At 39.2% G+C, this 15,777-nt stretch overlaps 1 protein-coding gene across 2 annotated transcripts in view; it reads right to left on the bottom strand.

Moving 5' to 3' along the window:
- Nucleotides 1-15,777, bottom strand: part of LOC124776232 (chromosome transmission fidelity protein 18 homolog) — a 490,396-nt gene that overhangs the window by 430,699 nt on the left and 43,920 nt on the right. For both annotated transcript variants that reach the window (XM_047251092.1, XM_047251091.1), the window contains exons 7-8: nt 3,646-3,825; nt 344-461 (exon numbers count right to left, since the gene is read on the bottom strand). In XM_047251092.1, the coding sequence (XP_047107048.1) occupies nt 344-461; nt 3,646-3,825 (298 nt within the window). The remainder of the gene's footprint in view (nt 1-343; nt 462-3,645; nt 3,826-15,777) is intronic.

Here is a 15,777-nt window from a genome sequence, read left to right on the forward strand (position 1 = left end):
GAAATACAGGTGATTGTCAATTATGTCACCCTAAGTTATTTGAACAAGATAAAACGTGTTTTACAAATTACATATTCAACAAATTTTGCATAGTAAATACCATACTTTCAGCCTGTCAGAAAGTTTCTGAAATGTTACAACTACTGTTTGGCTGAAGATAAAATGACAGAATTAATTCATATTGGCAGTTCTACAATTTTAAAATAGGAGCATGTTAAAAAACACACATGTTAATACATTTGAAAAATACTATGCACCTCCAACTTCATAATATTTACTAGATACAAATCTCTGATACAATAGTCATGAAGAAGAATTTGTGTATAAATAAATCTTCACTTACCAGGAACAGGCTTCTTAGTTTTATTTTCCTCTTTATGTTTTCGTTTTGTTTTTGTTTCACGATTAAATACAACTTTATCCCATAACTTCAACCAATGAAGAAGTGTTCTGTTGGTGCTCTGTAAACATAATTAACCTTGCACAGATATTCAGTAAGTGAATGTTGGCATTCCAAATACAATTCAGTGAAGCTATGTCATAAAGTTGCCACAAGTATTTGCTATAAATCCTAGAGGACTGAAGAAAAGCTTACATTACATAATGTTTTTGCATTATTTTACTGGTTCCATACTAATTGCACATATACTTAAACACAGAGTCACAAACTATTGCAGCATTTTGAATATGATACAAAAGAAATTTTACAGACAGAATCTAAAATAGGCTGTGGTCTGGTACACATCTGATACTTATTACCCAGTAAAAGAAACTGCAGTGGAGTGGGTGGAGTGGGTTGAAGCACTTTCATGTTTACACTTGAGATGCAATGAGGAGAGGCAGTAGCAGTGTACACTATGGTATTCTTACAAGAGGGGCACTGTGATAAGCCACATGTCTGTACTACAATGTAGTTAATGGCACAACAATTAAATGAAGACCAGCACTTTTGATACACAATACTCCATGGACACTATCTCTTTGCCAGCACTTAGTCAGAGAATAATACGTATTGACCCAAATTTTGTCTAAATAAACCACTGGCAACTGTAATTCTTATACCTTCTCTGTCTACACTTCCCTGCTTTTTCCTCCTCACTGTTATGAATCTCATTTTGTTTCCAGAAAGCTGCTGCTGCTGCTGCTGCTGCCCACAAAGACTTTTTCAATGATCACTTTCCATTGTTGCACTTTTAACTACCACTACTCTGAACTGGAGTGTGACTCTATCTAGCCAAGTGACAAAGGTACTTTCTGCTATTGCTGGGATCTTCAGTACATTTTGTCAAGTAAAAGAAGGTATCCCATAACTGTCACCGTTAAAATCCAAAATACGTCAGTTACAAAATATATCAGTTTAGATTATCACTATAACACAACAATTCTTCAATACTGCACATTCCAAGGAACAGGGTAAAACAAACCAATTCACAACTACAATTCTATGCATCACTCTCTATATTATTTTGTCTGTGGACTATGTGATCACAAATTCAGAGATAACTTATACATAGGTGCTTTTAACTTCTTATCTTTTCTGTTCCTTCACCTTTTGGCAAGCAGAACTGGATGTACTAAGTAAATATACTGATAGAAAAAAAATCACAACAACATGAAGGAGTTATGTGACATAAATGAAAGATGGCAGGCATGTTTCTACTTCAGAACAATGATGTCTATTCCAATTTCGCACCAGTCACATAAGAGTGGCACTAGCACTGCTGCTACAAGGATCAAAATTGTTTTAAATACACGCTGTCACAGTCGTGAGCACTAGTTACCTTCGAGACTGGACATGGTGAGCTAATCTTAGTCAAGACAGCCTTTAAGGTGACGAAGACGCCACTATCAACACCTAGCTAAGTTTGTGTAATTGAGCTATGAGAAGCTTGATGTTTCTTCTGCCATATTGAAAAAAAACTAGGAGGAAATGTAACCAAGTTCATGATTGCTGGCAGCACTGGTCATGAGAATATACAGTCACAAGAACACCAGGCTCCAGATGGCCATGTGGCACTACTGCAAGGGAAGGCCGACATGTTCAGCATATGGCTCTGGTGGATTGTACTGCATCTGTAGCAGCAATTTGAGGAGCAGCTGGCACCACAATGACGCAACGAACTGTTACAAAATGGTTACTTCAAGGATAGCCCTGAACCAGATGCCATGTAACATGCATTCCACTGACCCGAAACCATTGCCATTTGCGACTTTAGCAGCGTCAAGTGAGAGCTCATTGGAGGACAGTGTGGAAGTCTGTTTGGTTTCTGGTGAAAGCTGGTTCTGCCTCACTGCCAGTGATGGTCACATGTTGGTTAGTAGGAGGACTGTTGAGAGCCTGCAAGCAACCTGTCTATGTGCTAGACATACTGGATCTAGGTCTGGAGTTACAGTCCAGGAGAGTGATTACGTATGACAGCATGAGCACTCCAGGGGTTATCCCATCCACCCTGACTGCAGATTTGTACATCAATCTGGTGATTCAACCTGTCGTGCAGCCACTCATGAATAGCATTTCAGGGGGTGTTTTCCAACAGGACAACACTCGCCCACATACTGCTACTGTAATCCATCTGGCTCTACAGTGTGTCGACATGTTGCCTTGGCTTGCTTGATCAAGAGATCTGTCTCCAATCAAGCACATATGGGGCATTATCATATGACAACTCCAGTTTCATCCACAAACAGCATTAATCATTCCTGTATTGACCAACCAAGTGCAATGGGCATGGAACTCCATCCCACAGACTGACATATGACACCCATATAACATAATGCATGCATGTTTGCATGCCTGCATTCAACATTCTGTGGTAACATAGATCATTAATGTATGAGCATTTCACACTTGCAATGGCTAATCTTGTGTTTACATTAACCTGTGATCTTGCAATGTTAATCACTTAAATATCTTACCAAGACAAATGTATTTCCAAAATTTCATTACCCTACACTAACTATTTTTTGTTGCTGCATTTTTTTCTGTCTGTGTGTTTCCTTTCAGTTTGAGACTGATATTAAAACCATTATTACGTTTCATTCCCTCTGCATACGAAGGTATTTCCTCTACTACTGTAATAGTAATAGTGAACTAAAACTGTTTTGGCTGTTGAATTGGCCCTGATCAAATTTATGAAAAAATAAAATAAAATAAAAGTAAACCCTCACCAGAAAAATATTTTATGTTACTCACAGTACAGGTTGAAATAGTAACAGAGAATTGAAGTTCGTGCCCCCTCAAGCAAACTTCAACTATAATCTGGAACTAATATAGACAGTATTTTTAGGAACAAGGAAGTAAGTCTGTAATTGGCAAGCTTGGGCAGAATGTTAGCCCTTTGATATAAAGGAAACCAAAGTTGGAGTACAGGATCATTAGCCTCTTCAGCTCTAAGGATTAAAGGAAGAAAGTTTAGTATTCAACCCCCACTGATGATAAGGCCTTTAGACAAAGCACAAGCTCATATTAGGCGGAATGGTCAGTGTCCTTTCCAAAGGAATTAAAGTGTCATTTCCCTAAAGTGATTTACAGAAAGCACAGAAAACCTAGATCTGGATGGTAAAATAGCGAGACCGGCTTACTCATGAATGTGGGTACAGCATTTCACCCAGAGAGAGAGAGAGAGAGAGAGAGAGAGCACTTACCTCATCACTCAGTAGCTCAATGTAGGTTTTGGGTTTATACCTCTCAACCCACAGGTCTGCAGAGTCTTCTTTCTCATCTTCACTGGTTAGTTCCACACCAGAATCCATTCCTGAATCTTCTAGAGCACGGATCTTCCTTTCAAATTCATTTGCTTCTTCTTGGTCTAATTTTTTCTGAATCTAAGTGCAAGAGAAATGATTTGCATTACTGCTATGCAATTATTCCTCAAGAGTTGTGTTACAGAGCACCGAACAATACAAAGTCCTCCCCAAGGCTTCAGTATCAGTATGAAAATTTGGCAGCAGAATAATATTATAATTACTTACTTGAAAACTGTATTTTTTTTAAAGTGAACAATGACACTTGCACTTACATATTGGTGTCCAAAATTAAAGCAACAAACCACTATTTCCCCACCTTGTGTCTAATCCATTCGAATACCTCTTCACGAAGCTGTATGGTTAAATTGGAAAGGTTTAACTGCTGTCAGGTATTGTGACAAGATCTTGGGACCTCATGTGCAGTTGTTGCGAAGTGCTGTGGGCCCAGACATCTTATTGCTGGACAAGAATGCTTGACCTCACAGAGTACGGGTAGTTGATGTTTTCTTGGAAATGGAAGCTATTGCACACATGGCGTGGCCTGCTTGCTCTCTTGATTTGACCATAGACTTCATCTTGGATCCACTAGGGACACGTGTTGCATCACGTCAGCATCCACCAACCACTCTCCAAGACTTGTGAGCAGCACCACACAAAGAATGAGCTTTATTTTCTCAACTTGAGATTGATGACATCATTCACAGCACGCCCTGTCATTTGTCAGACCTGTGTTGGTGCCAGAGGTGGTCACATCCCACATTGAGCGCATTAACCAGTTTTCAGAATGGGTTTGTAAAACCGTTAAGCCGGAAAAAACAGAGAACATTTTTGTCTGCCATTATGCATGTTGCAGTTGTTTACGCTCTGTATTCTTTATATTGTTTCTACTTTTCTATCCCCTGATTATAGTATTTTGTGGCAAAATAAATGCAACCATGAAAAATTTTGTTTTGTTGCTTTAATTTTGGACACCAGTGTAATATCTGAAGATCTAAACTGTGATTGGTTATTTACAAACTATTTTATTCGAATACAGCTCTCATCTTTAAATTTGTATATGAATGTCATCTGTTTCAACTTGCATCACTCATTTTGAGGATGTACGCCAATAGAAAAATGCTACAAGGACGATATTTGTTCAAAAATGAAACACTTTAGAAAAAAGTAGTAATGTGGAGGTGGTGGTGGTGGTGGTGGTGGTGGTGGTGGTGGTGGTCGTCGTCGTCATAGTCGTCATCGGCATTTTAGTGTGTTCAATGTCATGGTTATTAGTGCCCTCATTGAATACGAACATATTCATTTTCTGAAATGAGCACAAAAGCATTTCCCAATGAATAATGACTAGCAACTTTTCTGAAAAAGTGGACAATATCAACATTAGGTAGTGAAGGAGAGGCCACTTCTGCAGGCTAGGCTGCAAGGAAAGTTGACTTCCCCACAGCCTCCAATAATGTCAACACTGCTTAGTCCCATACTGACTCACATTGGAGCAATCCACAGTCTTATCTGTTTTCATTGGGAAGTACACAGTAAGGGTAAATGATGTTAGAGACGGATGATTTTGAACTTTTTAATATGAAAGAGTTTCCACGCATTGGAACCAATACTCTTGCAACCATCTCTAAGCAAGAAGTGTGGTTTTGTCATGGGAGGTTTATTCTTTTCCTTGGAGCTGTTTTTTTTTCTTTTTTCTCTATTATTGTTACAGTCTCCTGTTCCAACAGTGATTTGATGTGATCTCCACGCTAGCCTCTCTTTTGCAGGAACTCTCCAAATCTGCGAGACTGCAACTTACAACCAACAGAAGCTGCTTATTGTAGTCAAATGTTTACTCTACACTCCTATAACAAATTAACCAGACAGACTTTGATGTCACAAGGTCTGTTCTATTCATCTAGCCTGCATTTTTGTCAAGTTGTGCTCTAAAGCTTTTTCTTTCCTCTGTTCATTTCTATTCGGTGGTGCTTCATTATGCTTTCAATCTTTCTATCTAATCTTCAGAATTGTTCTGTGACGCCAGACTTTAAAAGTTTCTATTTACTTATTATCTGCATCGCACATGATCCGTATTTCACTATATAAGTTAGGTACAATATATTACTTGTTCCATAGAGGGGAGAGTCTCATGGAGGATGAAACATGAATACACATTTCATATTTAAAAAGTTGTGCTAATGCATCTTCCATAGACTCCAAGCAAAATGGTCTCATCGATTTGTAACATGTCAAAAAAATCTTAAACACATTTTCATTAAAAAGTAACACCAAACTTGTCACAAAACAAGCATATTTACGAAACTCTGAGGTGCATAGGATAATTCTTAAGCTATTGTAGCTGTAAACAAAACTACAACTATAGTCTGATTTTACAATAATTTCGGATTTTCTGGAGTAATACATAAAGAAAAGGGGAGCCTTTAATATTAAATCAAAACACATAGTAATAGATGTATTTACAGAGTAATCTGTAGTAAACTAACTATTAACATAATCTAAACAACTTACTTTCATGAAAGCATGAAACTTGCATGACTCACCTGCCAAAGGGCTGATATTGTTCATAGTGTTACAATACTTTTCTTTTTTAGAAAAGGTTTTCTTGCCAACACTGATGGCATTTTACATTCTTTTTTCTTCAGGAACCATCAGTCATTTTGCTGCCCAAATAGCAAAACTCATCTACCACATTTAGTTTCTGATTTCCTAATGTGATTCCATTGGCATCATCTTACTTAATTCAACTACTCTACATTATCTAACATGCCATTTCGCTAGCAGCCAAGCTAATTGTAATTCTTGAAGTAGATGGTATGTAAATACATACATTTATTGATGATACACAAAGCAGCAATTCTGCACAATAATACTGTAACCAAAGTGAGCATAGCAAAATAACAACAACTGAATGCAAAACTGAAATTCGTAGCACTTATGTATGTGGATAGAAATTTTATGAAAATTTGTAATGGTTCAAATAAAACATTTCCTCTCCAGTTAATTTGAGGATAGTCTGTAACAGACCACATTTGACAAAGCCTTGTTGATCTCATCTGTTTGGTAGATGTCCCCTCAATATGTGTGTTTTCAGGTTCAATCTCTGAAGTAACTTGGTGTTCATTTTCACCCTGTTTTATTGCTGGTTCAGGAGGCAGTGCTCCAGTTTCATCTTGTTGTACTGCTTCTTCAGGAGGCAGTTGAATTAAGTCCCATTCCTTTTCAGATCTGTGCTGCCCATTATTCTTCAAGGTGCTGCATTTTTTGGGTTGGTTTTGGAGCCTTTTGAGAGTTCCATAAGGCACTTTTATTATGTACCATATATTTTTCATCTGTTTGATTACACTTTCAATGATCCATGGAGATCCACTTGACAAATTGTTTAAGAAATTTTTGGCATACACTTGATCACCAATCTGAAAGTTTGAATCCTTCTTTGGCTTTTCTTCCTCCTTTGATGAACTGATCAATGATAATGTGATCCTTGGCTGAGACAGCTGTGAAGTATTTCAGAGTGTGAGATGTCCAGTTATTGTAGCATCTTGCTTGTTCTCTCCATCTCAGTTGCCCCCCCCCCCCCTCCCCTAAAAGTGTCCTTGACAATACTAATGGAAAGGACAAATGCAGTCGCATGGTGGTGCAGATTTCTATGCACAGTAATGGGTGTGAGATTCAAAAAATATAGAGTGGCTGGATGAAATGTGGGTTAATGCCAGTCATTCCTTGCACGGAAGCTGGAGTGATGGAACACCCCAGAGGACCATGACAGTGCTTGTTGGAAAAGGAGGATGAATTACTGTTTTATATGCAAGTACATTAGCTGGTTTTGTACCATATTGCTTATTAATGTTTCATTCAAAAAAGTCAGGTGACTACCTCAAAGAGATGAACAGCTTGGTTTTTCAAAAGTGGTTCAAAATATCGCTTATGATGAATCTGACAAGTCCACCAGTACTGTGAATAGTACAACTGAATAGTACAACAAGTATCATAAGAAAGGCACCCAAAAACAAAGGTGTTGTGGAAAAATGTGAAGTAAATTTAATTATACAACTGGGAGAGAGCTGTGATAGTTCAAGCAGCGCTAAAGAAGACTATCTTACAGTAATGAGAGTGGTGTTTTTCCATTAGCATAACTACAACACACTCAAGGAATGTAAGGAGTGAGCATGCCGGCGACCTATCATCTTACTGTGAGTACCATCTTCAGATCATAACTGTTAATATACTCACAAATTATTCAGTCACTCACTGTAGAACTAATTGATACTGCTAATATTCATCAATGGAATCAAAAACTGTGTATGTTCAAGGATGAAAAAAAAAATAGTTTTCATTTATATGGCGAAGTTTGACAAATAATTTTACATTTCAGCATAGTAGATACTAAGTAGCTCTTTTCAATTTTTTTGAGATTATACATATATTACAAACAGCAACAGTAAATAAATTTATGCGTACAAATATGACCTGCATGTTATCGACTCTTTTGTTTCTGCTGCTAGAGAATGCATACAAGTAGAGACTGGGTGCGGAATGCACTTCAAGCCATGTTAGGTAACATTGTCGTCTGCCCGCCAGAATTTTCAATACCATTCACTCATCTCACAGACTATAGCTTCGAACAATGGAAAATCCAGGATGGAATGTAACAGACTATATGTTACAGACTATAGCTTCGGAATGTCAGCTTCCACCCACATCCGTGACGTGGCCAACAATTCACGTTTTTTTCTATCGCACCTGACGCCATTTTCTTCCAGTCATGTGAAAAGCATGTGCAAATTGTTCACGTGCTCATTCACATTTGTGCCTGTGACAATTACACTATCCAAATAACTGGAACATCCAGGTAGGGTATTTGTGATTTGTTAAATAAATCACTGTCATATTGCAGGAGCACTAGCTATGCCAAAAGGTAAACTCTGATATTCGAAGAACCCAAGTTGAGTATTGCCAACTGTCATCTTTTTTGATTCTTCATCCAGTTCCAACTGGAGATATGCATCTGATAAAGCTATTTTTGTAAGATATTTGCCATTTCTGATTATTTAAAGAGTTCCTTAGGTCTTGGTATTGGATACTGGTGTATTTCCAATTGGTGGATATACAATCACTTTTAAATCTCCATAGATTCTTACTGATCAATTTGGCTTTGATACAGCCACAATTAGTGTAGCGAACTGACTGGTCTTCATTGGCTTCCAGTCTTAGGCCAGTCTTTCAATTCCTTCTTTAACTTTATCCATCATAGCAAACAGCACTTATATGTGAATGAAAAATTTTGGTGTTGCTCCCGTCTTCAAATTCTGAACTGCTTTGTATATTTTGCTGCTGGAGAAAGATTCATGTTCCTGGCATATTTTCTTCTCAGCTTCTTTAAAGCTATTATGAACCACCATGTTTGCAATATGTGATTAACTAATATTTAAATTGAAGGCATTGAACAAGTTCATGCCAAAGAGATTAGTTGTTTTTCACAAGTTGACAGCCAGTAACAGAAGCTCTTTGGTTGTTTTTTATATTTGATCATTGCCATTGTTTTTTCCCTTTAGTTTAATCTGGGCTCCATTGAATGTTTTCAGTGATGAATATGAAAGGAAGTATTTTGATTATACCAACAATTCACAAGCATTCAGATTAGTTAGCGAGCAAGTTGCATCAGTATCCAGCAATTTCTTTGTGCAGACATTCATTGATTTCCAGTGGTATGCAGATTTTTCCTGCATCTTCTCCGCTGCTGATTTTTTCAGCCTATGCAACTTCTTTTGCTTCACTCTGTATTTTCCTGATGATGAGATTGAATACTGATGCTTCTTGGCAGTGAAAATATTTTTATTTCTCCGCAGGCAGATGGAGGATGTGTGGCCAGTCTTCCAGCAGATATCGCACATTGCATTTCTGAACTTGCATTCAATGAGGCAAGATTTAGATTTTTCCTGCTTAGGGTTCCTTTCTTTTGATGGACCTCTTGAATGTGGCTGTTTTGATTTGTGGTGGATGGTCATTTGAAAAATTTCAGATGAATCTCCTGTATTTTCATTCTTCCTTGTTTTAATCATTCTTTGAGAAGCCTCATTGCTTCAGCAATCTTTAAAACTTCATCCAGTGAAGGATTGCTGCATTGTATGGCTGAATTCCATATGGTATCATGATGGATGCAGTATAATGACACCTCTGATCAAACCATCAATATAAGCAATCTTTTGGTTGTCATGTTTGTATATGAGATTGCAATCCCTTGTGATATTACGTATATCAGCCACCCATTCTGATAATGTCTGCCCATGCTGCTTCTTTTGTGCATGGGACTCATAAGTGGCCACTGGTAAATATGTTTTTACTTTAAAATTGACAAATAGTTGCTCAGAAAACCTTATTGACTCCTCCTATCTAAAGAGCTTCATCAGTGTCAGTGCCAATCCATGATAGGAAATACACGTTTCTGGTTGTTGTCTGTTATCAGGTGTGCCTCAGAATGTCTATCTGAGTCACAGATATGTGCTCCATTGTTCCTTCAATCTGTTGAGTGCAGGAAACACTGGTGCATTTTATTTTTGATCCAGTGATGTAGCACTGCATTTTGGCAGCAGTTTCAGCAGTGTTCTTTTTATGTTTCTTGTTGCTGTTCCATAAGCTGCCACTGTTGGAGTGCCGACATTTTGATAAGCTCCACGAGTTCTGTTGTTGCCTTTCTGGATTGTCTTCAGAAATTCTTTGAATTCTCATTGCTACATAATATGTTATCTGGTTAGTGGCCAGGCTAACAGTAACTCTTGAAATACCAATGTGTAAATACACACGTTTTTTAGCACAAAACACTAAACAGTAACTCTGAATACTACAGTAATTCACATGGTTCAAATGGCTCTGAGCACTGTGGAACTTAACATCCAAGGTCATCAGTCACCTAGAACTTAGAACTACTTAAACCTAACTAACCTAAGGACATCACACACATCCATGCCCGAAGCAGGATTCGAACCTGCAACCGTGGCAGTCGCGCAGTTCTGGACTGAACTGCCCAGAACTGCTCAGCCACAACGGCTGGCACTACAGTAATTGTAAATACACACATTTATTACACAAAACACTAAACAGTAACTCCGAACAGTACTACAGTAATATATACAAGCATAGCAAAATAACTGAATACAAAACTGAAAGTCATGGCACTTCTATGTACACAAAACATAAAAAAGTTCAATCTAACATTATCCTTGTTCTATTTATTTTCTTATTATCTCTTTTCAAGGCACTATCCATTCTATTCAACTCATCTTGCAAGCCTCTGCTGTATATAACAGAATTACAATGTCATCAGAAAACCTTAAAGGTTGTGTTCTCTTTCAGTTTCTTCCTCATCCTCTAAATTTTAATAGCTTTCACAAATATCTCCTTGATTTGCTTTACTGCTTGGTCTAAGTACAGACTGCATAACGTGGGAGACAATAATACAATCTTATTTAATTCCTTTATCACATGCCGCCTGTCTTTGATGTTCATCACGTGCTAGAATTGCAGTCTCTTTTCTACATCTACATCCATATTCTGCAAGCCACCATGAAATGTGTGGCTGAGGGTACTTCCCACTGTACCATTTATTAGGACTTATTTCATGTGTGTTGCGAAGGAATAATGATGGCTTAAATGCCTCTGTGCTGTAACTAGTCTGAGTACATCTTCGCAATCCCTATGAGAGCAATATGTATAGCACTGTAGTATTTTCCTGAAGTCTTCACTTAAAGCTGTTTCTTGACTTTAGGAACAGGATTTCATGGGATGGGCGGTTTCTATCTTCATGCTTCATATTTGCCATGTTTTTGTGATATCACTTTTAATTTATTTAAGTTTTCATTTATTTTGATAATGTAGTGGCTTCAAGTGTGGCTTTGTATTTTTTGCTTGTTCCATAAGGCAACTGAAAATGACTAAAGTATTGAAATTGGTTTATTTTGTATTTGATGATGAACTGCAGTTTCAAATATTGAAATTCATTCCTGAAAATCAACTTTATCTGTATTAGGTATAGACTATTTCCTAAAGCGACACATGGAAATTTGTGCCAGACCAGGACTCAAACACAGATTTCCCAGTTATTGCACATGGTCACCTTGGCACAAAGGAGATCTAAGCTTCGCACCCCTCCTCCCCCCCCCCCCCCCCCATGAGGTCCTTTGCCATCCCCCCTCCCACACCCCTCCTGCCCAAGGTCTTTCTGTGCCGATTCTGAGCAGCAAATGTTTTTGTCAGCCACTCATAAGAAAACTGCCCGATTTCAATGCTGTGCATAGTGGTTCTAACCTCCATCAGAGAGGTGTTAAAAGTAAGGAGGATTACATTTGGATAAGATGGGCTGTGAGGACCTTCCCATCATGTGACAAATCTATAGTGGCACTGGACTGAATTGTGGAGAAGCTTGGTGTCAATGTGACATCACTAACCCACCTTCCACATCACATGAACTTCAGAGCTGTGGCCCTTTTTTTTCTTCGTGTATTGACATCTTACTCTTCGAAGCATCACAAAGCACAAGGGTGATGTCACAGGGTGCCATGCTTTTGCATTATCACAGAGCAAGGTTATATACAATTTTGAGACCAATTTCAAATTTAAGTGTTGCAATAGGTGGGAATTATTGGGTTTCAAAAACCTGTTCCCTTAATTCTGTTATGCAGTGATTTTCTTTTCATAGGTTATTAATTTAACCACCCAGACTTGCACAACTTGTGAGTCCCATGATGGTTTTTAGAATCAAAACAGTGAGAAGTTGTAGAATATTGTCATTTTCATCACAGGCCCATCTTCACCTTATACATATTTATATTTGATGAGAAACTACAGTTTCAAATATTGAATTTTATTAGTGAAATTCAGCTTAACTATAATAGGTATGCATGCACTACATAAAGCAACACATTAAAATTTGTTGAAAATTTGTGCCTGCCTGGGATTCGAAACTGGATTTTCCGTTTATCGCAAGTAGTCGGCATACCACATACGTTACCCAAGCACGCACCCCAGATCAACCCAAACAACCACATGTCACACACCTGTCTATTTCTTCTAATAGATTAATAATGTACAGAAAGTTCTGGTTGAGATTTACGAATTATTTAGGAATAAAGGAGATGGTTCACTGAAAGGCAGAAGTGCTGTGTTGTCGATAAGTACACAAACAAAAGGTATAGATCTTTGCTAGCCTCCTTTTTCAAGCTTGTAGGAGAAACATGCATATGCTCACAAGTGTTGGCAGGTCGACAGACACACAAACATACACACAAAATTCAAGCTTTCGCAACAAAATGTTGCCTCATCAGGAAAGAGGGAAGGAGAGGGAAAGACGAAAGGATGTGGGTTTTAAGGGAGAGGGTAAGGAGTCATTCCAATCCCGGGAGCGGAAAGACTTACCTTAGGGGGAAAAAAGGACGGATATACACTCGTACACACACACATATCCATCCACACATATACAAACACAAGCAGACCTGTGTGGATGGATATGTGTGTGTGTGCGAGTGTATGTTGTTGTTGTGGTCTTCAGTCCTGAGACTGGTTTGATGCAGCTCTCCATGCTACTCTATCCTGTGCAAGCTTTTTCATCTCCCAGTACCTACTGCAACCTACATCCTTCTGAATCTGCTTAGTGTATTCATCTCTTGGTCTCCCTCTACGATTTTTACCCTCCACGCTGCCCTCCAATACTAAATTGGTGATCCCTTGATGCCTCAGAACATGTCCTACCAACCGATCCCTTCTTCTGGTCAAGTTGTGCCACAAACTTCTCTTCTCCCCAATCCTATTCAATACCTCCTCATTAGTTATGTGATCTACCCATCTAATCTTCAGCATTCTTCTGTAGCACCACATTTCGAAAGCTTCTATTCTCTTCTTGTCCAAACTATTTATCGTCCATGTTTCACTTCCATACATGGCTACACTCCATACGAATACTTTCAGAAATGACTTCCTGACACTTAAATCAATACTGGATGTTAACAAATTTCTCTTCTTCAGAAACGCTTTCCTTGCCATTGCCAGCCTACATTTTATATCCTCTCTACTTCGACCATCATCAGTTATTTTGCTCCCCAAATAGCAAAACTCCTTTACTACTTTAAGTGCCTCATTTCCTAATCTAATTCCCTCAGCATCACCCGACTTAATGAGACTACATTCCATTATCCTTGTTTTGCTTTTGTTGATGTTCATCTTATATCCTCCTTTCAAGACACTGTCCATTCCATTCAACTGCTCTTCCAAGTCCTTTGCTGTCTCTGACAGACTTACAATGTCATCGGCAAACCTCAAAGTTTTTATTTCTTCTCCATGAATTTTAATACCTACTCCGAATTTTTCTTTTGTTTCCTTTACTGCTTGCTCAATATACAGATTGAACAACATCGGGGAGAGGCTACAACCCTGTCTTACTCCCTTCCCAACCACTGCTTCCCTTTCATGTCCCTCGACTCTTATAACTGCCATCTGGTTTCTGTACAAATTGTAAATAGCCTTTCGCTCCCTGTATTTTACCCCTGCCACCTTTAGAATTTGAAAGAGAGTATTCCAGTCAACATTGTCAAAAGCTTTCTCTAAGTCTACAAATGCTAGAAACGTAGGTTTGCCTTTCCTTAATCTTTCTTCTAAGATAAGTCGTAAGGTCAGTATTGCCTCACGTGTTCCAGTGTTTCTACGGAATCCAAACTGATCTTCCCCGAGGTTGGCTTCTACTAGTTTTTCCATTCGTCTGTAAGGAATTCGTGTTAGTATTTTGCAGCTGTGACTTATTAAGCTGATAGTTCGGTAATTTTCACATCTGTCGAGTGTATACCCGTCCTTTTTTCCCCCTAAGGTAAGTCTTTCCGCTCCCGGGATTGGAATGACTCCTTACCCTCTCCCTTAAAACCAACATCCTTTCGTCTTTCCCTCTCCTTCCCTCTTTCCTGATGAGGCAACAGTTTGTTGCGAAAGCTTGAATTTTGTGGGTATGTTTGTGTTTGTTTGTGTGTCTGTCAACCTGCCAACACTTTCATTTGGTAAGTCACATCATCTTTGTTTTTAGATATATTTTTCCTACGTGGAATGTTTCCCTCCATTTTATATACACTCGCACACACACACATATCTATCCACACATATACAGACACAAGCAGACAAAATATGTCTGCTTGTGTCTGTATATGTGTGGATGGATATGTGTGTGTGTGCGAGTGTATACCCGTCCTTTTTTCCCCCTAAGGTAAGTCTTTCCGCTCCCAGGATTGGAATGACTCCTTACCCTCTCCCTTAAAACCCACTTCCTTTCGTCTTTCCCTCTCCTTCCCTCTTTCCTGATGAGGCAACAGTTTGTTGCGAAAGCTTGAATTTTGTGTGTATGTTTGTGTTTGTTTGTGTGTCTGTCGACCTGCCAGCACTTTCATTTGGTAAGTCACATCATCTTTGTTTTTAGATATATATTTCCTACGTGGAATGTTTCCCTCTATATATATATATATACACACACACACACACACACACTCCTGGAAATGGAAAAAAGAACACATTGACACCGGTGTGTCAGACCCACCATACTTGCTCCGGACACTGCGAGAGGGCTGTACAAGCAATCATCACACGCACGGCACAGCGGACACACCAGGAACCGCGGTGTTGGCCGTCGAATGGCGCTAGCTGCGCAGCATTTGTGCACCGCCGCCGTCAGTGTCAGCCAGTTTTCCGTGGCATGCGGAGCTCCATCGCAGTCTTTAACACTGGTAGCATGCCGCGACAGCGTGGACGTGAACCGTATGTGCAGTTGACGGACTTTGAGCGAGGGCGTATAGTGGGCATGCGGGAGGCGGGGTGGACGTACCGCCGAATTGCTCAACACGTGGGGCGTGAGGTCTCCACAGTACATCGATGTTGTCGCCAGTGGTCGGCGGAAGGTGCACGTGCCCGTCGACCTGGGACCAGACCGCAGCGACGCACGGATGCACGCCAAGACCGTAGGATCCTACGCAGTGCCGTCGGGGACCGCACAGCCACTTCCCAGCAAAT

Source organism: Schistocerca piceifrons, chromosome 2 (assembly GCF_021461385.2).
Source record: "Schistocerca piceifrons isolate TAMUIC-IGC-003096 chromosome 2, iqSchPice1.1, whole genome shotgun sequence".
Taxonomy (NCBI): domain Eukaryota; kingdom Metazoa; phylum Arthropoda; class Insecta; order Orthoptera; family Acrididae; genus Schistocerca; species Schistocerca piceifrons.